A 23,413-nucleotide genomic window follows, 5' to 3' on the forward strand; every position below is an offset into this window, starting at 1 on the left:
CTCTGTCTGCGTTTGAAGAGTTTCCTGCTCTTTAAAATCTACCAAAAGATTGGAAACAGTTGGTTTCACAGCCTTTTTTTGGACCCTGAGGGGATATCTGTGAGAGTTCAGACCTCATAAACCTCATAAAATCATTTGAAAATGTGCTCCTTGGGCTTCAAGGCTGCAAACTGACTGAAGTCAGCATCAGAGAGGAAGTGTTCTTATCAAATAACTCTTTGGCATGCAGCACAAAACGTTCGACTTTAACTCAAATTCACCTCTGTTTGCACCGCCCTGTTGTGAGTTTTTGGATGCCAAATGGAAAAACTTCATGAAGATGGTTGGATGCTAACCTGACTCTGTCCTAGCCCTGAGCCAAATGAGTGTGAGGCTCGTTCAGGAAAACTACAAAAACCAAAGAGCTTCATCTCAGACTCTGGAGACCTCAGACAGCATGTTCAATGTTAAAGTTTATCACATTATGATCACACTCCTCTGTAAACCCAACGTGTTGTAGAGTCAAATATGAGGCCATCTGTCTGACAGCTAAAGCTTGGCCCAAACAGGGTCCTGCAGCAGGACAGTGATCCAAACGCAGCAGCAGCAAGTCTACATCAGAATGACTGAAAAAGAAAAGAATCAAAGTGCTGCAGTGACCCAAATTGAATGAACTGATGCACCATTTTTTAAGAAGAGTCAAAACTCCTCTACAATGATGTGAGAGACTGAAGGTCACATAAAACGATCACTTCAGGTTATTGCTGCTAAAGCTACTGAATGATGGGGTGTAATATGTTATATGTTGCTGTTTGTCTCAGGTGGCATTTAAATCATTTTAAGATCTGGTAAGGACCTGATGACTTTTCTTATGTCCTGATACATAAAACCTTAGAAGTGAAAGAGGGATTTTTACCATGACTGTGTGACAGTATAGAACCCAGGCAGCTTGGCCTCGCCTCTGGAGGCAAAAACCTCCAGAGATTTTAAAATAAATAAATAAATAAAAATCTTAACATATTTGGTGTCTTGTTTTTTTTTTTTTTTTTTTCTTTCTTGACTTTTTTTAGCTGGCGGAAATGGGCTTCATTCGGGCTTTTACTTTGAAAAGCCCACGCTGGAAGCTGTGCGGTGATCCCCTCCTGCTTTTTTTTTTTGCGCAGTTCTGTGCGTAAAGGTGCGCTCGCTCTCCGCAGGTATCCGGGCGGTGGGTGAAACTTCCCCCCACGGCGGTGTTTATTTTTCTCCACCAGCTGCTGGAGATGAGAGCAACTCAGCGACCTCCTCAGAGCGTCTGAAGGGATTTTATTTGCTTTCTCTGTCAGACTCGGAAAGAATTAATCACGGCAAGGATGCACGGACGCAACAGATGGTGGACCTGCATCCTCGTGCTGCTGGTGACCGCGCAGACGCAATCTCAGCGAACAGGTAACCGGATGACTTTATTTTGTAACTCTTATACTTTCCCAGCCAAGCACAAATATTCAGAAGTGGCGCAAATAAGAAAAAAGCTGTAAAAATGTGAAAATTGTGCAAAGAACCAGGAGTTTCTTATTATTATTATTATTAACCTTAAACTTCCAGTTTTGTCATTTGAAATGTGAATTCTTACTTCATCAACAAATCTGAGCTATGAGTTCAGACACATGACCTGAAAGGGTTTTTCAGGCTGGAATGAGGTTGTGATGGATGTGAATGTCTGGGCTTGTTTATTGGGAATAATGAATAACTCATCATCTCCTCCGCTGTCAGAGGCATGCACTACTGTGTACTGTCTGTAAGAGTGCACCTAATACAGAAGGATGTGATTTCTTCAAATCATGCATTGACCTGCTCCCAAATAAGGATATCATGTGCTTTTCTTTATTCGAGGACTTTGCATTTATTATATTGGCTGCTTTTGGCATCGTTTTGCACATGGGCGGATATGAGACACTTGGGCCCCGGGGCACAGACACATAAAAGGCCCCTCACAACTCTGAGATAAGGGGCGCTTTATTCTGCTGTGGTTGGTCTGTGCCATTGTTGGGCATTCAGAAAGGTCGCCCTGAAGTTAAAGGGGTCAGTTATGGACTTCTGGGCTCTGGTCTTCTGTGACGGCAGACTTCGGACAGTCATAACTTAAATACTGTGGGGCGATAAAGGTCAGCACTGACTCATTATGAAAGGGGTCCTATTATTTTCTGTCATATGCTGCAGCAGTGGTGATACCCCAAGCATGACCAAAGCTTCAGATAGTCAAGTACGTAAATGCCTGTTCTTCAAACCGCTCTAAAAGCTCATTTTTCAAAAGCTTTTACAAGTTTTGGCTCTTACTGACAACCCTGATATGTTCATCTGAAGCACACAAACCCCGCCCACCCTTTGTGACGTGGTCCAGAGCTCTGCGTACACAGAACATGGTGATGCTAGTCACTGTACTAACGTAACTGAGGTGAATTTATTTGCTCCATCGTGAAAATTATTCCAATGTTAAACATTTGTTCCACATGACTTTTCTCTCAGGTCGCTTGCGCCCCACCTGTCATGGTCCGCCAAGGTGCCACCCACTTTAAGACTCACTGAATTGAAGGAAGAGGAGCTAAAACGTCTTGTTTTAGTTCATAGAAAAAAAAAAAAAAGAAGAAGCTTCTGGATCTGAAAAGTGAAACCAGTACAGAAGTGCCTTAAACCTGCATTATCTCTAATGGCCAGCAGGGGGCGACACCTCTGGTTTCAAAAAGACGACTAATTGTACAGAAATCTGTGTGGGACAAATGGCCCTTCTGCTCACTTAATTAAGACTTCAGCCATCACTTTACTGATGAGTTTCTGGCCTCAGTCTCTAGTTTCAAGTCTTATTTAATACATGTTGTTAATTAAATGAATTATGGACCCATTTAGAGTTAAAAATAGGTTAAAAATCAGGGAATACTTCAGGAATGACAAGTCCTTTGGTTTCCCACCCCTTCCTTCAGTTTGGCTTCACAGCGGGATTCCACAAACAAGTGGGCGACCTGTCACCTGTCATCTGAGGCGTTGCACCAAAGCCCAATAAAAGGTGAATAAAGATTATTTTGAGCTGTTGTAATAAAATATTGACCTGGAAATGAGTTTAATGGGTGCGCTGGAATGATTTTTCCAACAAACTCCTAAACGCTTGTTTTTTTTCTGATGAAAAGTGGCAAATGTAATAATAATAACCAGTCGCAGCAGAGCGTCCCCCGAGCTGATCCAAGAGCCAGTCACATAACCCTGGTTACCTCTCACCTCCACAGCTTCATGTTGGATCTCTTCATCATCTTTTCTTCTCTTCGTGCTTGTTTTGCATTCGCTTTAATTTGCATCTCTTTGTAGCCGTTTTAAGTCTCTTTGTGGCAGTTTTTTTGACTCTCTATAAAAAGACACATTAAAGGTGTCTTCAGTTTGATGCTTGGACTCGCCTACAGTATATCCATGGCCGTGTACATGTGTGTGCTGGTGTTTTATGCAAACATTACACTTCACAGCTAAGCTCCTCTCTAAGACTAATATTTGAGGAGAGATTAAAAGTAGGTCCATGCAGGTGTGTGTGTGTGTGTGTGTGTGTGTGTGTGTGTGTGTGTGTGTGTGTGTGTGTGTGTGCGTGTTAAAGCTGCTGATGCAGTTTGTTCAGATTTTCCCCTCTTCAGGGCTCATCAGTCCCTCCCAGACAAACACACTTCACCTCGTCTAATTTTACCTGGCTGTGGTTTCCCTCCTCTGCAGGCTACACACACACACAAACACACACACACAAACACACGTTCTCCACACAAAACACACACATAGTATGCTGACATTCAGGCATGCCCACACATTCATGTAGAGACAAAGCGCTGTGTATGCAGAAATGCTTGGGCTGCCTTTATACAAGAATTCAGGCCTTATCCTGAGCGCAGGGTTCAGGGGTGCATCCCTATTTTCTGAGTTTGTTTTTTTTTTCCATAAAGAAGAAATTTTTTCTGCATTTGATCATCATCATGCTGATTAGACATCCCTCAGCTGCCTCTGTCATCTTCAGCTACACAAATGACATTTTAAAACTGCTTTGAGTCAAATTTAAGAGAAGTTACTGAAAGAAAAAACATTAAATTCATTAAAACAAATGAGAGGTTTCCAGAATTTCTTCTTTCCATTCACAATTTTGTCCTAATGTTTTTAATATTGGTGAGGTTTTTGTTGTTGTTGTTTTTTTGTAGTTTGAGAGCAAGTTTGAGCAGTTTGACTGAAAATACTGAAAATGAAGACAGAGTGTACACCAGAGGGGAAGCAGTTTGTGGCTCTTCAGTGACTTTTTATTACTTGAACGTGCTTCTATATTATTTCTATCTGTTGGCATAAAAGTGATAAATGACTCAAAGCTTGTGGTGGGATCTATTATAACAGGTAAAGAGCCCAGAACTCAGGTTTAAAAGGTGTTCAACCTAAAAAAGCAAAGTTTTAAGCAAACCTGTGCTTAGATGTGGGGCGTTGATACTATAAACTACACAGGCGATATGTTGTTAGCCTTTCTGCCCTCAGTTGCTTTCTTTGGTACTGATGTTTTCCCCTCCGTGGTTTTCAGCACAATAGCATATTAGGGCCATTGAAGGGGGAAAAATGATGGCACTGAGTAAGGTGTGAGTACAATTCAATTCACAGTACACTCAGATACACACAGAGATCAGCATTAACTCAGGTCAAGGACGACCCATTTTAATGAAAATGAGCTCGTAGTTTGTCTCTCTTCATGTTTTGATTGGAAAGACATGATGAATATGATGTTCTGGTCTCACAGTTATTAACCATGAAAAGTGTGAAGAGTTTTCTTGAATTTTGCACACTGAGCAAATAAAATGGGCCTATTTATAGACTGAGCGTGATGACATCACAGTTGTCGTTGATGTCTTTAAATTCCATTTGCAAATGGAGTGTGATCGACTTAGCAGGAAATCTGTTTTTTTTTTTTTCCAAAACAAAACTTCCAAAAACAACCTACTTAAATAATAGTCTTTTATTTTGTAGGAGATGCTAAATTACCAATAGGAAGGCCAACTTTACCAGAGAACTTCAGGAAAGATTACACAAGCAGCTCAGAAACTTCAAGAAAGGCTTCAGCATCATTTGCATCCTATAATTGGTATTTTTTGCATAATAATGTTAAAAAGCGGCTTCAAAGGTAATGTGATAAAAATGCAGCAGGTTTGAGAGGATTTCTGGGAAAGTGAGTCTACCAAAAAAGGGAACTCAAAGAATGAGCATCATAGATTTATACTTCACCGTCTGTCTGAATATGAAGGCAAAATTTACATCTTCTCTGTTTTCTTTCTCTGAATTTAGCGCCTCTTAAATTTACTGTGGCTGTGTTTATGGAGCATATAAGCGTATAACCTGGGTGGCCAAACGGTGTCTACTCCGTTATATATGATCCTATATTTTATGAAAGCAGACAAGAAAAGGGGCATAACAACACCCACACACCGTGTTGCACAGAATGAATGGCTCTAAATAAAACTGTGTGACTCTCATGCAGAGGAGATTATGGGCTAATTAGACTGGTTTGTTTCTGTTTTCTCTGGAGCAGCCTGTCTGAACACGAGCACCATTTCTACCATTAAAAATCCCTGTGTTGCACTTTATAGGGAAATTTTTTTTTTTGGTTTGTATAGTCAAGTGTTGATGCCTCAAGCCTGTGAAATGCAAGCGCACGTTGAACATCGTTATCTGTGGAAATGCTTCATATTTAATAAGTATTACAGCTGCAGGCCGGACTGAAGATGCTGCTGTAATATTAACAGGCAACTCAAATGTAAGAAAACACTCATTAAAAAGACATTTTTCATCGTTTTCTGGCACTGAATTGTGTTCACAGATTATCTGATATTGAAAATAATTAATGACAGATTTTTTTTCCTGCACTACAAAAACATGATATAAATCAGGTTAAATGACTGATTATTATCAGTCAGATTTAGAAAGACTCAGTGCAGACATTTGTTTACGTGAAAACAACAGTTGTGGTTACTTTAAGTCAGTGAGGTGTCTCTGAATGTAATTTATGAAAACACAGCTCACCACTAATGACAGAGTGAATACTGCAGTTAAGACTGTTTGGCTGGAAAACACATCTGACTCAGATATGATCTAATGACATTCATATCAATCATTCAATCCTTCTTATCTATAAGCTGCATGTCTTGGGTGTCATTAACATCTCAGATTCACATGTCTTGACATATCTCATCCTAGCCTCTATTTTATTATCTTGACTCATTGCTTATCTTAGCCAAATTGCAAACATTGTGTAATTGTTGATGTTACATCCATCTTTTTTATTCAGTCCATGATCTTGGCTGATGTTGCTCAGCAGAAAATAGTATTTTTTCCCCAATAAGGTGATTCCCAAAAAGCTGTTAGCAGAAAACTTTATGTATCTCAGCATGATGTGCAGTGTGTCATTAAAATATCTGAGGAAACTGGACCAGTGGAGGACAAAAGAAGAAGCGTCAGGCCTAAAAAAAAAAAAAAACTATCTACAGCAGATGAACACTATCTGAAAATCACGTCTTTAAGAAACAGGAAAAAAATCCAGCAAAGACCTGAAACATGACCTGAGAGCTCCATCTGGAGCTTCAGCTGATCCATCAACTGTTCACTGAAGCCTCATCAGAAACGTCTCAGTGGAAGTGTGGCTGTCAAGAAGCCGTTCTTAAGGAAGGGAAACAGGGAGAAAAGGCTGAAGTATGCCACATTACACAAAAATTAAATAGCAAAAAATTTTCAGTCCAGTCTAGCTGCTTTTGGATCAGTGTCTGCAGCCATCTGTAAAACATGGTGGAGGCTCTGTGATGGTTTGGAGCTGCATTTCAGTTAATGGTGTTGGAGATCTTATCAAAATTGATGGAATTATTAACATAGAAAAGTACCATCAGATGATTTTGATCCTCCATGAAATACAATCTGGAAAGCATCCTATTGGCAACACTTTCATTTTTCGGCATTACAATGATCCCAAACACACTGCCAGTGCAGTAAAATCATACCTGGATAGAAAAACACACAGTGGAACGCTCTCAGTCATGGATCAGCCTCCCCAGAGCTTGAACCTCAACATTATTGAAGCAGTGTGGGATCATCCCGACAGAGAAAAGAACAAAAGGCAGAAACATCCAAAGAAGAGCTTTGAATGTCCTTCAAGAAGCCTGGAGAACTATTCCTGAAGACTACTTAAAGACATGAGAAGAAAGCTGCCTCAGAGAGTTCAGACTGTGCTGAAGAATAAAGGTGGTCACACCAAATATTCACTTTCAAGCTCCTTAGAAACTGTTTTTGCCTTACATAATGTATTTCAATGAATGTTTCCACATATTTGAATAAGTTTCTGCTCCTGTTTCTCATTTTTTGTAGCAAAATATAAAGAAATGAGGGCTGGCTCAAGACTTTTGCACAGTACTGCCTTATCTATGGCACAGAAGGCAGGGTTGAAAGATACTTTTAAGAAAACAGTTGCAGATCTAAATATCTAATTTCACGTTTGTAGCTTATAAGTTTGGTGGTGATGAAAGTTTTGGCTTTGGTTCGTGAGCACACAGCAGGTGGTGCAGCTGAACGGCATGAATCAAAGCTGCCCTAACCTTCACATGCTATTTGTGGATGCCTGCCGATTAGATCTTAAAGAGCAGAGCAGGTGGGAACGCCAAGCCACGGCCACCATCATCACCACCTCAAAGCCACCAGCGCCGCAGCTGGGAAAACAAAGCATTTCCCAGCAACACAGAGCGCCTCCGACCGGCCAGTTCAGATGGCACGTCTGATAGGCTTCACGGAAAGATGGAGGATGGGAAAGCAAAACATCCTCCCGTCCCTCAGCGTGATATCACACCTCCACTTTATGACGGTGACATCTACAGAGCTGACAGCAGGCAGAAAACACCCATTAGTGCCGTTTACAGAGAAATTTGAAGTTTCAGTCGTTACAGTCTGCAGGTCTAATGTAGCAGAGCTGAAACTGAGACACACAAAAGGGTAAAAGTTGTAATCATAGATAAAAGTGGGTGGAGAAATGTCCCAGAGGCTGTGCGGAGAACAAGGAGTGTCAGCAGTGTGTTTTTAGAAGCTGAGCTGCTGCAGTTTATTCAGCCTGCAGATACACCACCTTATTCTCTGCTGGGGACGATCAAATTCAGGCCAATAAAACACCAAAGTATAACTGATGCATCTTTTATCAAGCTGTATTTATTTAATAGGTTTAGTTTTGTTACAAAAATATATCATCCAACATATGATCCAAGCTAGGGTCAGTGGAGGGCGGAGCTTTTCACAGCCTACATTATATCATGAAGTTAAATCACTGGTTCCCAATCTTTCTGGCTCCTGAACACATCCAAAAATGCACCCTGAGTGCCATGATTTGAAACCCAAAGTCTGACTAATATTTGCTCCAGTAAAGATTAAATAAAAAATGAATTTATGTGCAGAACTGCTCCTTTCAGGTCCACATTCCTGCATGAATGCTGATGTTTGCTTCCTATATCCTCCTGTTTATCAAGAAGTCCAAGGTCTTTAGTTGCACAGCTGTGAACAGGAACAGTTCCTCTCAACCTTGAAGTTGGCAGATTAAAACACATCCAGGAGGACAAAGAGGCTCGTGTGAATCACGTGAATTAGGAGAATAAACTGCATCCTCATCTGTGCTTTCATTATGATGATGAGTAAAGAATAGTTTGTTTGTTTTTTTAATCTAGAAATATTTTGGAGCACTTACGCTTGCAGAAAGAACTTTTTTTTTCTTGTTTTTTGGTACTTTGTATTCTTACTCAGGTTGGACACATTGTTTTATGAACCCCCAAATAATGGAATTAAATCAACCAATCACATTCTGGCATTAAAATCCCCCGATGCACAAAACTGTGCAAAAGTCTCGACTTCTGATTTATTTATCTTTTGCTCAGAAAGTGAGAAACATCAGTAGATGCATCGATTTATGCACATATGTGGAAACATGCATGAAAATAAAGAATAAAGAAGCTTGACAATGAATATTTGGTGTGACCACCTTTATTCTCTGACACAGTCTGAAAATGATTATTTTAAACTCTGAATCATGCAGTCCGACTCTATTGGAATCCAATGATAACAATATGGAGCTGGTAAATGAGCAGGTTTGCTTTAATGTGTGAAACATCATCACATGTCTGTGCTCTTCAGATTCCTGTGGTCGCTTCTTTTAGATTTCTGTCTACTGAAAAACTCATTTCAGTTCAGCTTCGTGTTATTTCATTTTCATGTACAGCAAAGTCGTTCTTTGAACTTCGGTGGTCAAAAAAAAAAAAAAAGTGTGTCAGTTTCCTGTGTTTCCAGGTGCTTTGTGTTACAACATCACAGGTTTTGCAACTCGAGGAGCTCTGCCTGAAGGTCATTTCTTCAGTGCACAATTGCAGGTCATGCTGCCGATCACAGAGAAGCTGCTTGCTCACAGCTGAGGAGGCATCAATCATAGCTTCGTTTTGCTGCCTCGCTCATTTACAAGGGGTTTATTGGCTGTGAAGAAGCTTTCCAGGGAAACCTCACTGGGTTTTTGAGAGGGGACTCTCATGGCCATCATTTGCTTTTAGTGAATTACAGTCAGTCTTGAAAGTGTCATAATCAGGAAATTACTTTTTACTGTGCTTGAATCAGTCAGAGGGGCTGTCAGAACGAAGCCTGCAAATCATTAAATTCACCTCCTTTAACCAGCATAGAAATGATGTTTGGGCTCATCCTCAGATTTGTTTTGTTTTTTGTTTTTCTTTAAGAGCAGGTAAAATTGAACTTGTAACCTCTATTTAGGGGTCATTCACAATTATCAACATTTTCCAAAGTGTACAAAGAGTACTCTTTTTCAGACACCCCTCCCCCCACAAAGAAAATGAGATTTTTTCATGACATTTCATTTCTCCTGGTTCTTTGGTATTTTAATGTAATAGGAAGTATTAAAAACACATCCTGGTGTTGAAAAATTCTGGAAATCTTGGTATCAAATAAACTCTTTCCTATCTATGAAAACATTGTGTTGTTGCACTAATAAAAATCCATCCAAATTATCGCTGGTATTTATATTGTTGTAAATGACTCAAGCTATAATCTTTCAAGCATATCTCAAGCATTATCTCTCATGAATGATATCATTTAGAGTCATAAAGGACATTCCTGTCACAGGGTAGAAGCTGCAATCACTTCTTGGCAAAGTGACTTTCATATATTGTTTATTAATGAGGGTAAAAACTGTCATTGGCATTAAAAATGAATTTTTCCCGAGAGATCTGCCAAGAGGGCTGCAGAAATTGCAACAAATATAACAATAAAGTTCTATAAAGAGTAGCCAAAAAAGGCCTGGATTGATTATAATGTAGATACAATAATGCAGAGTCATAAATATATTTGCAAAACAAGTCATTTCTTCATTTTATATATAAGCACTTCATAAATCCTGTGCACTACACTCTATTTACTGATATAAGCAAAGATAAAACATTAAAAAAAAAGGGGAATCCCCCCCCAACCTTGGTTCGTCCTTTAGCAGAGGTGGCAAAAGTACTGACATTCTGTACTTAAGTAGAAGTACAAGTACTTATGTTAAAAAATACTTTAGTAAAAGTCGAAGTACTGGTTCAACTTCTCTACTTAAGTAAAAGTAAAAAAGTGCAGGCTCTGAAATGTACTCAAAGTAAGAAAGTAAAAGTAGTTCTTTGGAGGATGTTTCTACCTGCTATTTTTGTGTAAAACAAATCGAACCTCATTATATATTATTGTAATAATATAAAATAGTACATGAGAATACAAATGTTATTCCAATCTAAATTTTAATTCTAATGAATGCACTCAGCTTGAATCTGTTATGTAGGACACAATCTGTGAAAGGGAATTTAAACACAGCTCTGTTCTCTGTGTCCTCCATAGTAGAGGGTGACTGTGCCTCCACCTAAACACCAACATGAGGATACTCAGGGGTTACAGTGGGATTCAGAAGGTGGAGGAACCCTAAGATCAGCTGTAGTGGCTCTGCATGGGGAGAAGAATCACAGCTTTCTATTGTAGCTGCAGTAAATGATGTTGGTGTGCAGGCTGTGATCAGCTGACCTGCTGCTGCTGCTGCTCTGAGGTTTACTGCTCTGTGTGGATGAAGTGAACTCACAAAGATGTAACCCTGTATTTCACAGCTATCTGAGCTGATCTCCATCCCCTACACTGACAGCATACAGGCTGTAGAAATGTTGGATTCAGTGATTGAATCTCAGCATCAGCAGCTTTGATTCAAACTCATCTCTGCTGCACTGATGTAACCTGTAACTCTGACCATGAACACAAACACTGCGCTCCAGTCCAACACAGAGCTTTACTGTAAATACAGTACAACAAACTGACCTATTTATTAAACACTAAACTGCAGCATTTTCATAGAATCTTTGAATAACACAACGTCAGCATACTTCAGTTTGTTTTCCAGTCCTTACCTTTAATTCTAACCTCTCTTCTTCCTCTCCTGTCCTCTTTCTCCATCTCTGAGTGAACTTCACTCTCTTTGCTCTCCCTGAAATACAGCAGCTCTTCTTTTAGCTAGCAGACACACTGTGTGACAAACTGCACACACTTTGTGTGTTTGCTGATATTTGTTGAGCATTTAGAAACATTGCATTTACCTGCCACACGTTACTCCCTTCATGCTCGCTCCTCTTCAGTAGCGCTAGCTAAGCTGTTTATGTGCCGCAGCGCAACTTACGGACTCGGTCCGGCCCGATTATAACGCTATAAATGATACATTACTTATATGGGTTTGCGTATTTAATCCCTTTGTACCCTTTAAGCCCCGGTGATGGAGGATACGCAGTACGATTGTCTCTTATATGTTATTATTCCTCCGTTTAGGCTCAGATCGTTTTATGTTTGAAGGCGCACTGACCGGAAATGCAAACTTCTCTCTGACGTTAAAAAGTAACGAGTCTGTTTGAAAATGTAAGAAGTAGAAAGTACAGATACTTGCGTAAAAATGTAGGGAGTAAAAGTAAAAAGTAGTCAGAAAAATAAATACTTAAGTAAAGTACAGATACCTGAAAAATCTACTTAAGTACAGTAACGAAGTATTTGTACTTCGTTACTTCCCACCTCTGTCCTTTAGCGACTTCTAGCATCTTTTGAGACAGCTGACAGCAAGTTTTCTTAAACCAAATTGAGCAGCTGTGCCACCAATCACCAGATTATGCACAAATACACAGGCCAGCATAGATGAAAACTCACCAAGAACCTGTAGGATTAATGTACATACCTTCTGAATAAAATCATCGTTTTCTGTGGTTTACTCTGTACAGTTTCCATTCATGATTTGGCTTTTTGGAACAACGCTTCCACTTCCTTGTTGAATTTATCTCTGGTGGTTTTGGCTGCTTTCCACACCTGCTGCATTGCACTCACAGCTTGTTCCTGTCTAATATCGTCAGTAGTCTTTTCTGTGAATCAATAATGGCCTATTTTAGAGAATTCAACGAGGCCTTTGAACTGATCCACCAGACTGGGGGCCATATCTCTGCACACCATGCAATAGTGTCTCGGGTGTTGGGGTCAGGCGGCAGCGCTCAAATTACATAGTTCTGACTGACATTTTCTAACTATCAGAAAAGCGTACGCTGGGTTTTGCGTGTGCCTGTTAAGAGCCAGGCCCACAGCGTTTTGAACCGAGCAATGACAGATTGATACCTAAAGAAAGACAGAATAGTCAGTTCAAGACGAAATAAAGGCACATATAACCCACTCAAGGTCAAGTTTATTTGTATTTGTTACGCCATTTTAAAAACAGCATTTATCTGGATGATGATGTTGGAGTTTCCCAGCATCTGGGACTCGAGGCAGTTGAACAGTGACCTGATCAGCTTGTCTGTAGGGAAACATAAGAAGAAAGTACTGAAGACTAGCAGTGGTTAAACTTTCAAAATAAGTAGTAATTGATTGTGTTGTCATCTCAGATGGACACAGGGCCATCAGTATACACGGTTGATTTGTGGGGAAACACTGAGGGGGATCTCACCTGATTATCTTAGTAGATCTGAGTGAAACTGGCTCGACATCATCTTGACAGTGACACAAACACAGGAACCCCTGAGGGACACCGAATGGACAGCTTCCTTAGTTTGTGGCTGTCTGGGTTCCATGTCCCACAGAAAGTGAGAGAAAAGTCTAAATGTAGTGTTTTTGTTGGAGTGGGATGACCGCTGATGTTATTATCAGCCGTTTCTGGGCTGACGTCATGTTTTTGAGAAGCTTTCTTTTGTTCCCCTCTCTCCATGAGCCACTGTGGTTTTGTGCTCTTTGTCATTTTATCACTCACTGAGAGCGTCACGGTAAATACGAGCCCTATTTACCCCAAAGTCCAGGAACTTAAACCTGCAGCACCGAGACCTCAACTTCACGTCCCCTCGAGCTCCTGCTCCAGAAATGTACCTCTGCCAGGTGAGACCACAGAGAGGATTCTTGTGTGAAGATAATATCAAGGATCCAGGCTGTTAAATCATTTTCTTTTTTTCCCCCCTTTTAATCACTTAAAAAGCTCAATTATTGCTTTTAATTTTCTGCTGTCAGTCAGCTCATTAGAGGCGTCACTTCTCATTTATTCTGGCTTTCTCACATTCAGGAGGAGCCGCCGTGCTCTTTACCACCTCAGTTAGGGGATCGTCCAAACAAGGAGTCGCCTGTGCTGCCTTCACGCTCCCGTGCTGCTGCGTGATTCCCAACTGTCTCACCCCCTCTTGTTTGTAAATGCCCTGCTCTCATTCGTGCCAATAGCTCACTTTGACATGCCACAGGGGTGGTGGAGGAGGAGGAGGGCGTCACGGGTGTTGATTTCTGCTGAGCTTCTGCCAAAGATGCCCTGCAGGGAACTTTCTTTTATTCTGCTGCTTGACTTTGGAGAATTTGAGTTATTTGATAACTGGAAAGAACAACACGCACACACATATACACACACACACAAACCCTGTGAGGTGTGCTGCTGAAATGTGGTTATTGAGATGCACCTGTGTATACAGGTTGATTTTTCTTAGCGCGTTAGTTTTTCTTGGTAGCACTCCACTTCTGTTTTGGCATCAACAACCTCCTTCAGTAATCGGCGTCCACATTAGCAGTGAGTGAAATCAGTAACTGGAGCTGCTGTTGCAGGTGTACCACAGATATGATTGAATTGATTCAAGTTGTGTGATGATTACCCTTTTTTTTTAAAAGTCTGATAATCTTATCACACGTTTTGTTTTTTGTCCTCCATCAGTCCCTGTAGTTTTCTAACATTTCTGTGAGACACTGTGAGTAGTTCATGAATGCAGTGTAACCAAAAAAAATATACAGTTTTCTGATCACATGGAGCTGCAGAGACACAGTGGCTGAAAATTCAGGTTTTTGTCAATTTTGCGTTTTCAGTGTTTATTCAATTACTGTTTCCAGCTGGAATTCTCAAAGCGTGGCCCGTGGTCCACTGCCAGCCCGCAGTAACGGCCCACAAGCTCAACAAAGAAAGATGAAGCTTCCGCACTTTGTAACTTACTGTTTCTAAATCAGCAACGATTGAGAGCAAAGGGAAATTTCTCTTCATTTTCAGGGTTCCTGTTTTAGCCTTCAGGCCCTTAATCACGTACAGGTGGGGTAACGATATGCCAGCTCACTAACTGGAATTGCATTTAACTCTTGTTAAGTTCCTTTAATGTGACTTGTAAGTAACCATTAAACTAAATGTTGGTTTTGTTTCTTTGCAGTTAGATCATTTGTTAGTGTTTACTCTCCGATCAGCCGGTATTTAAGCTCAGTGAGTTTAAGTTAGTTTCTTATCCCTCACTGGTATGACAGCTTGAGCTTATTTAACCACTTTTACGGGTCCAGAATGATGATTTGACTTTTAGTGAGAGTCTGTTTGACCAGAAGATGCTTCTGGTAACATAATGTCTGCAGTTATTGGTACTTAACTGATCTTATTAGAGAAGAATGGAAACATTTCAAACTGTTTTCTGTGTTTGCTGTCAGTGACTCCGCTCAGTAGATGTGACCCCTGCAGCCTCTGTGCTGCTGCCCTCTGCTGGGTCATTCGGGTACTGGTAGTGCAGGAGCATGACCAAAAGTATGTGGACATGTCAAGCAGCTGCTGAGCTGAACTGATGCGGACTTCAGCTGGAAGAGAAGAAAGCAAAGAATTGACCAGATATTCCTCAAACTCTCGAGTTTGTTTTTCAGAATAAATCTGATTGTGGCAGAAGAGTTTCTGGGGTTTCACAGACGGGTGGCAATTACATGTTACCTCATATTAAAAGCTATAACCCACAACTCTGTTGTGAAATAGATGCATTTGTCTGTATCTCAGCCTTAGTTTTCATTTACAGCATTGACTTGTAGCTGATTAAATCTCCATATTTGGGGCTGACTCGCCCTGCAGAGTTTATTCCTGTCACCAGCAGATTAATTCCAGAGTTTATATCTTTACATCTGTTGCACAGACCGCCAACATAAATGGCTGCATACTTGTAGAGATTCATTTGCCTCATTTAGCCTCCTTCCTCTCATTTAATCTTCCATTTTCAATCTTTTATGTCATAAATATAATGATCTTATTGGACCAGCAGCGTCATGGTCTCTTTGTGTAATTGCTGCATCATATTTCTGTCTGACTGCACTCGATTTCCCACAGTTAGCACAGATAGATGCGTGTCCCGCTCTCGCCCACCTGCTCTTGTCGACCCCAGCTGTCGGGGGTGGCAAAGACCCGCCAAAATGCTCAGTAATCAGTAATTATTTTTTTTTCTTTAAAATTTGAACCAAGTTGAGGTGGACATCTTTTTAGGACCTTCTGTTCAGCAATTTTTGCAGATGCATGAAATTTATTAGGAATTGTCATGAAACAGAGCAGGGTGTCATTGGGGCTAGTTGTTGTTGCAGATGTTTGTCAGGTTTTCATTTCCTCTCCGTCATATTTAAGTAGCTGGAGTTCTCCAAAATAAAAGAAGACGTGCAGTTTTAAGTATAAAGTTTTCTTCTTTTCTCCCCCAGTAATCATCACACTGCCCCTCATGCTTGTCTTGTGGGCTTTAGGAGGGAAATGCTGCTTGTGTGATGTTGCAACAGGGTTTATGTTTCTGCAGAATACTTTTGGTAAAACTTTGGTTTGCAGGTTCTGAGTAGTTCATCAACCCCTGCTGATGGTTTCTGGAACTATTTTATGTCACTGGAGCTTTAGCATTCAGCCACAGCTCACTACCTGTGACTGCAGTTTGCTGCAGCTGCATGCAAATATATATACATATGTGTGCCAGTGTAAATGTAAGCAGCAGCTGCCTTCATAATAAAATGCCCTGCGTGAACTCGATGCAGCCGAATGCAGCGGTGTGTTTATGTGCCCTGATCACGGCCCTGTGCAGGTCACAGCAGCTGACAGCTGCTGGTGATGAAAAGTGTTGGGAACAGAGGGAGCGTTAGCACGTATGCCTGAGAGCCTGCAGGGCGATTATGGTGATTCATGACAAGCACAAAGAAAATATCTGGGATTGTTTTGCCTGAAGGACACCCCCCCACCCCCACCCCCGCATTTTTATTTTTTATTTTTTTAATATACAGTAACAGTCAAAAGTTTGGACACACTCACCCATGAGTGTGTCCAAAATTTGGCTTTTAGTGTCATAAATGTAAATAAACAAATAAAAACTTCATAAATTGTTAGTTTATGATGTTTGTGATTCATATATCTGTCAGTAAGACACCAGTTTTAATTCTCTGCTGTTGAAAATGAGCTGAAACCTCATCAAAGAATCAGAAAAGATACAAAAAACGCAAACAGGAAGTCTGTGACTGCTTTTGGTAATTACTCCAAAACTGAAACATATGAGTGTTTTCTTTTTTTTCTGTTTTAGTCATATTTGACTCTACTGTGCTTGAGTCGGGATTTTACTGATTTAAGTGGAAAAAAAATTTGAGCAGAACTTTAAAACGATTTCCAGGTCTGGTTCATTGTTCATGTATCCCAGCGTGGTTCAAGTGTTTACTGCAGATAATAAATCTCTGTGGAATAAGATCTGCTCCACAAAGTGCCTCTGATAACAGAAATTTGAGAGAAAGTTGGTGCTGCAAAAGATGTTTTTATAAAGTGGTTTAAACTGATTTTTGTGTTTTTATTCATCTTTTCATCTTCTTATGAATTCCTCTCGAGGTGAGAGGACCGCAGAGGTGAGAGGTGAGTGGAGAGGTGGAAGACGGGCAAAAGAGGAACCTGTGAAATTTGTCTCTGCTCTTTTAAATCCTCAGTAATTCTTTGGTGGCTCATTTATGACTGGAGAACCCATCCAAGTTGTCCATTATCAAGAATGTCCTCAAAAAACGACCTCATAGGTCTTTTCTACTGTACTTGAGCACTCAAAGCACTTTATAGAACACTTCTCATTCACACCTATTTATACAAGCACTTCAGTATCTTGCCCAAGGACACTTTGGCATGCAGACTGGAGCAGCCAGGGATCAAACCGCCAACCTTCCGATTAGTAGGTGACCTGCTCCACCTCCCTAATTTCCTTTGGGATCAATAAAGTATCTATCTATGTATCTGAGCTACGGCTACATCACACCAGATTTAAATGTGAAAATGAAGCTGAACCAACCTGGAAATTCAAAACGAGCTAAAAGATGGTAAAATGTGTTAAAGTGGGAGTAACAGCAGAATAACAGTGAAACCTGTGCTAAGATATGATAAAAAAAAACAAAAAACTCACTTATCATGCAGAAGTTGTTGTTGAACTTTTTTTAATCTATTTTGTTGTAAAGTGCTTCGTAACGACCTCTCTGTGAAACTTTACTTACTAGAGGGAATTTAAATTAAGTATAAGAGTGTGTAAAAAAATATAAATACACATAACTGTGAAGACACATTTTCATAAATCAAATTAAGTATGAATCAGTAAGTATCAGTGCAGATACATAAATATAACCTCATAAACTGTTCTGGTGAAACATCACATTGTACAGTACTGTGCAAAAATCTTGAGTCTTGAACCTATGAGTGGCAGAACAGAAACTGAGTTTCTGGACACAAATCCAGTTTTTCCTTCAGTTTCCTTGGTAGGCGCTCCACATTGGTCTGACTCTGAGGCATTTATAACGATCAACACTTCCAGTTTTATTGGACATGAAGGGTTTGAATATGAACTGTAGCCTGGAGACTTTTAGGTGAGGTAGAATTTAAAACAAGCTCAAGCACACTGTAGATTTTCAAAAGAAAAAAAAGGTGCATAAGCCGGTTATTTAACAGCATAATTTTTACAAAGCATTGTCTCGATCATGGCTCACTAATGTGGAGCTTCCTACTGTAAATCCAACATTTTGGGTTTTTGGATAAAATCAGACACCTTGTGACACCACTTTGGCTTAAATCTCATTGGCCTAATGATCAATTATTCCTCTGATTATTTTCACAATTAATAACATGTAATTACAGCCCCATTAGTTTGGCAGTGCAGACAGGAGCTCCTTTAATGAGTCAGATTAGTAGATTATAATCTGTTCTGTTGCCGCTCTGCTCTGAAAAACAGGAAGATAAAGAACTTAATGATGCATTAAAGCAAAGTTTCACCAGATTAAACTCTAATGGCTCTAATGTTCCCGTCACTCTAATGTGCAGCTCAGCAGCAGTTGGGTTGTGTGAATGCACAAATGGTGGGGATGAGGCAGCGTGTCATGCACTGTGGGTGTGGGAGGTCCAACAGCTGGAATGTGTAACAGCTGGCTGTCCAAGTTTGGCAGATGCTGGATGATGAGGGCACTCTGGGCCGTGCGGAGGAGGAAATGGAGGAGGAGGAGGAAGAGTGTTGGTGGGGAGGATCCCTTCTTCCCTGATCCCCTGTCTGTGAGAACCTGGAAGGAGTGCTTTTTCCGAGGATTTTCTCCAATGAGGCAATGGAGTCGGTCCCTCGGGAGGGCAGCTGCTGTCTCTCATTCATCCCTCACGCTGCTGCTCAGCCTCTCTCCAGCTGCGTTCACGCCGTTTATCCAATTATGTTCCTCCCAAGGCTCCAGAAAGTTGACTTGGTGGTTTAATCTTTGGTTATTGTGGTTATTGGGAAAACAGAGCAATAAATCAGACATCTAAACGCAGCGAAGCCATCAGCGCTGTGTGACTGAACCACCCTCGTTCGCCCTTTTCTTCCTGAGAGATGAGGTCATTTCTCTTCCACTGTCAGTCAGCGTGCCCTTTATATTCTCATCATCTTAGCCTGTCAGCTCAGTTTTCCCACCTTTTTCCTCCTTTTGTCTTTTTTTCCCCTCTTTAACATGAAGCCATGTGAAGTAGAAGTGCCTTTAAAATACTGCATGAAGTAAAATGCTCCCATTATCACACTTCTGCTCCAACAGTGTGTTGATCTTGCTGGTACTGCTGCAGAGTTTAGTGTAGTGGTTCCCAACCTTGGGCTTGGACCCCTCCTAAGGGACACAGGATAAATCTGTGGAGTGCCGAGATAAATTTTTTTTCTTAATTTTCATTAATTTTTTATTTTCATTTCATTAATATTTGTAAAAATGTGTTTTAACATTATTAATGTGACCTTAAAGTTTAATGCTGAAACTGTGAATGCTGCCATCTCGCCTTAAACCATTTTAGATTTGAAAAACCGAAGAAGACAAAACATTAACTGCTGTGTTTGTAACATTTTCAGCACATTTAAAAGCTGGATTTAAGCAGCTTAATAGTAACTAAAGTTTCTGCAGATATGCTTTAAAACAATAAGAAAGACTGAGAAATATGAAATATGAGAATATGAAAGATATTCCTAAAACACAGTTTTTACCCATTTCTTATTTCTCTAATCAGTGATTCCCTCATTATTTTCTATATCTTAATTTAAATTTCAGCCCCTGGACTCCTCTGCTGCTGTAATAGCTGCTGTATGTGGTTTAAGGTTATTATCATGCTGTAATATGCAAGACCTTCCCTGAAAAAGACATCATCTGATTGGGAGCATGTGTTGCTCTAAAACCTCTATGTACCTCTCAGCACCGATGGAGCCTTTCCAGATGTGCAAGCTGCCAGTTCCATAGTTACTGATGCACCCCCACACCATCAGAGATGCAGGCTTTTGAACTGAGCGCTAATAACTGAGTGCTTAATGGTCCCTCTGCTCTTTGGTCTGGAGGACACGGCATTCCATGTTTTTAACTTTAATTTTTGATTCATCTGACCACACAACAGTTTTCCTCGGTCCACTTTAAATGAGCTTTGGCCCAGAGAAGATGGAAGTGTTTCTAGATCACGTTCACACATCGCTTCTTCGTTGCATGACAGACAATTAACCTGCATTTGTGGATGGATGGCACCTCGAACTGTGTTCATGGAGAGTCATTTCTGGAACTGTTCCCGATCCCATGCAGTGATTTCCTTGACTGAATCCTGCCTGTGTTTAATGCAGTGCTGCCCGAGGGCCTGAAGATCCAATATTAATGTTCAGCCTTGTCTCTTGCACACAGAGATTTCTCCAGATTCTTTTAATGATATTATGGACTGTAAATGATGAGATATTCAAAGTATTCACGATTTTACTTTGAGGAACATTATTCTGAAGTTGTTTCACAATATGTAGATGCAGTTTTTGCAGATTGGCACATCCTTGCCTTCTGTTTTCATTTACATTTTACACAGCTCCCCAACTTTTTTGGATTTGGCGTTGTATTTATTAGTGAAGGACTGAAATTGGTTGAATGATTGTAAGTGGAAGAAAATGGGTGTATTTTTATCTTCGTGGCTGCTGGTCACAGCTTTGGAGCCATTTCTTTGCTCTAAAGTCACAGTTCAGTTTTCTGGAGCTGCAAAGAGTTACCCTCTTGTGTCTTTGTGGTTAAAAATTTTGAAGCTAAAGCCTGAAACCAGTTTAACATGAGGAGTCAAACCAGCAGGAAACAGCTTTGGCCCTTTCAAAAAGTTAAAAAATATTGTTTGTAGCATCTCTAAAGTTCATTAAATTAACCTGTCACTTCCTGTTTGATTAAGCTCTACTACACTCTGGGTTACTATGTGGAAATTATTGCCTCTAAAACACCAACTTAGCTTTAGTGTAATGCAAGTTTAGGGTTATTATTTATTTTAAGAGCATTTAATCAGTCCTGCTCACCAAGATGAGAGTTCGTGTTAAATTTCTGGGGGAAAAAAAGTTAAACTCCTTTTTGCTCCTTTTTCTAAAACTATGAATTAAACCTTTTTTTCTTATAATCAATAGTTTATTTGTGAAATCTCCACATTTCTGCAGAGCATGCTTCTGCCTAGGTCGGGTGTGTCTGTGTGGTAAACAGAATGGCTGTATGCTTTCTAAGGAGACTCTCAGGAGTCACGCAAGGGAGGAGTTTTGGTGTATTTGGGTAACTCTGAGTAAGTGCTTTTTTTTTTTTTTTGAAGGAGTTTGCACTGAGAGCTCTGCGGGGAGGGTCCCAGAGCAGTTTTTATGCCTCTGCTTTCATTCACTGGATGCTCAGTGGCCCTTGAACAGCCAGGATTTAACTGCTAACCGGCTGGCTAACAGGTGGTGCATTGGGGAAACAGTGAGAGCACTGTTGCTGCAGCCAGCGTCATGTGGAGGAGGCTCCAGACTCCGATTCTTCTCCTCATCCTCTGTGTTGGGAGCTTGGAGGCCTGGTTCTGGAGTCGCACACCTGAAAAAACAACAACAGAAGCGGTAAAGTTAGATGCTACTACTACGCCCGTTTATACAGTAAGGGATGAAGGTTCTACAACAACGGTCAGTGGTACAACAGAAGAAGAGGATGGGGCTACAGCCACAGCTACTAGTGCAAAGATGGAACTGGAAAATGCCACCATGACAACCAGTGGTCCAAAGACAGAGGAGAAAGGTGTCACTGTGGCAGCTGGTAGTGTGACAGAGGAGGAAGGTTCTTCCACAACAGCAGAGAAGGAAGTAGGTGCTACAAGGACATTCACTGGTGCAAAAGAGGAGGCAGAAGGTTCCACTGTGACAATCAGTGTTGCAGCGACGGAGGTTCAAGGTCCCACCGTGACACCCAGTGGTGCCAATCAGGAGGAGGAAGGGGCTGCGACAACTAACAGTGTAAAGGTGGAAGAGGATGGTGCCACCACAGCAACTACTAGTACAAAAGAGGAAGAAGGTTCTACCATCACACCGACTAATAGAACAGCAGAGGAGGAAAGTTCCTCCATGACACCCAGGGGTGCAAAGGAGGAGGAAGAAGAGGATGACGACTTGTCCGGGATCGGGGAAGAAATCTTCAATGTGGCCACAGGAATCCGTAAATTTATCAAGGCTTGGGACGCGACCACGACCACGACCACCTGGACTGCTAGCAGCGGCCTGACAGAGACGACGGAGACGCCTCACGTGACGATGAAGCCAGGCAGGTTCTCAGGGGAGAGGGTGGAGGAGGGGTCCGGGGGTGGGGAAGGGGGTGGATCCGGGTCAGATGTGACCATTACAGGTGGCGTTTCTAAAATGAAAGAGGTTCGCACCAGTGACCCGCCCTGTCTCCCTGTGCCCTCTGATTGGCCCATTTGTAGACAGGTAACCTTTTTCTCGCTGCCCAACTTTTTCAACCACACCTCCGTGGAGGAGGTGGGGGCAATCCTACAGGAGTGGGCGTGGCTCACGAGGGCAGGATGCCACCACAGCGCAGAGCTGTTCCTCTGCCTCCTCCTGACTCCCAGGTGCCCATCCCCCGTCACTCACCCGCCCTGCCGCAGCTTCTGCCACGCACTGCGAGACAGCTGCTGGGCGTCCCTGGAAAACGGGCATCTCCCGGTGGAGTGTGACCTTCTCCCTGAGAGAGCGCATGAGCCTGGGCGTCCTGTGTGCGTGTCAGTTAGTAAATGGAAAGGTAACCCTGGCGGGTTAGAATGTATCCAGTGTGGCGATACATTTTGAATCCGGACTGTCTGTGTGTGTTTGTTTTGGTGTCCAGACACATTATTGTTGCTTTGATCGTCTTTGGCCGTCACGTGATTCACTTTAAACATGATTTTGCATGTTTTTACAATTTAACTTGATCATATGGAGCCCCCTATGGTTCATATGACAACAGGTACTTTACATCACAGCTGCAAATATATTTGACCCCTACCATGATACCAATATTTGATTTTTTTCAATGCAAGGCAGCAAATTCATAATTTTTAGAAACCATAATCATCGCATCTATGATCATCAAACAGTTGCAGTTTAGTTAGATACAGTCTTTTCTTTTTGGATAATTCTAAAGAAAACATCAAAATTGATGCATGAGAACTATCATCATCTCTTTTTTTTTCCAATATCTCCTTCTGAGGTCACAAAGGGCTTCAATTAACATTCTTGCTTTCAGATTGTTGTCAGATTTAACATTTTAAGTGCAGGTCAATTTGATTAGCAATATATCAAAAACAAACACAGACATGTTCACTGTAGGAAGTACCCAA

General features: G+C 41.1%; 1 protein-coding gene across 7 annotated transcripts in view; it reads left to right on the forward strand.

The window, feature by feature from the left end:
• Positions 1-1,119: 1,119 nt before the first annotated feature.
• The window catches only part of LOC115795138 (collagen alpha-1(XVIII) chain-like), a 54,872-nt gene continuing 32,578 nt past the window's right edge, over positions 1,120-23,413 (forward strand). For 3 of the 7 annotated variants that reach the window (XM_030750945.1, XM_030750961.1, XM_030750973.1), the window contains exon 1: positions 21,431-22,359. In XM_030750945.1, the coding sequence (XP_030606805.1) occupies positions 21,561-22,359 (799 nt within the window). In that variant the 5' untranslated portion in view covers positions 21,431-21,560. Of the gene's footprint in view, positions 1,408-21,430; positions 22,360-23,413 lie in introns of those variants that run through there. The other 4 variants (XM_030750953.1, XM_030750970.1, XM_030750980.1 and 1 more) reach the window with 3 other exon arrangements.

The sequence above is a fragment of the Archocentrus centrarchus genome, chromosome 2 (genome assembly GCF_007364275.1).
Source record: "Archocentrus centrarchus isolate MPI-CPG fArcCen1 chromosome 2, fArcCen1, whole genome shotgun sequence".
Lineage (NCBI taxonomy): Eukaryota > Metazoa > Chordata > Actinopteri > Cichliformes > Cichlidae > Archocentrus > Archocentrus centrarchus.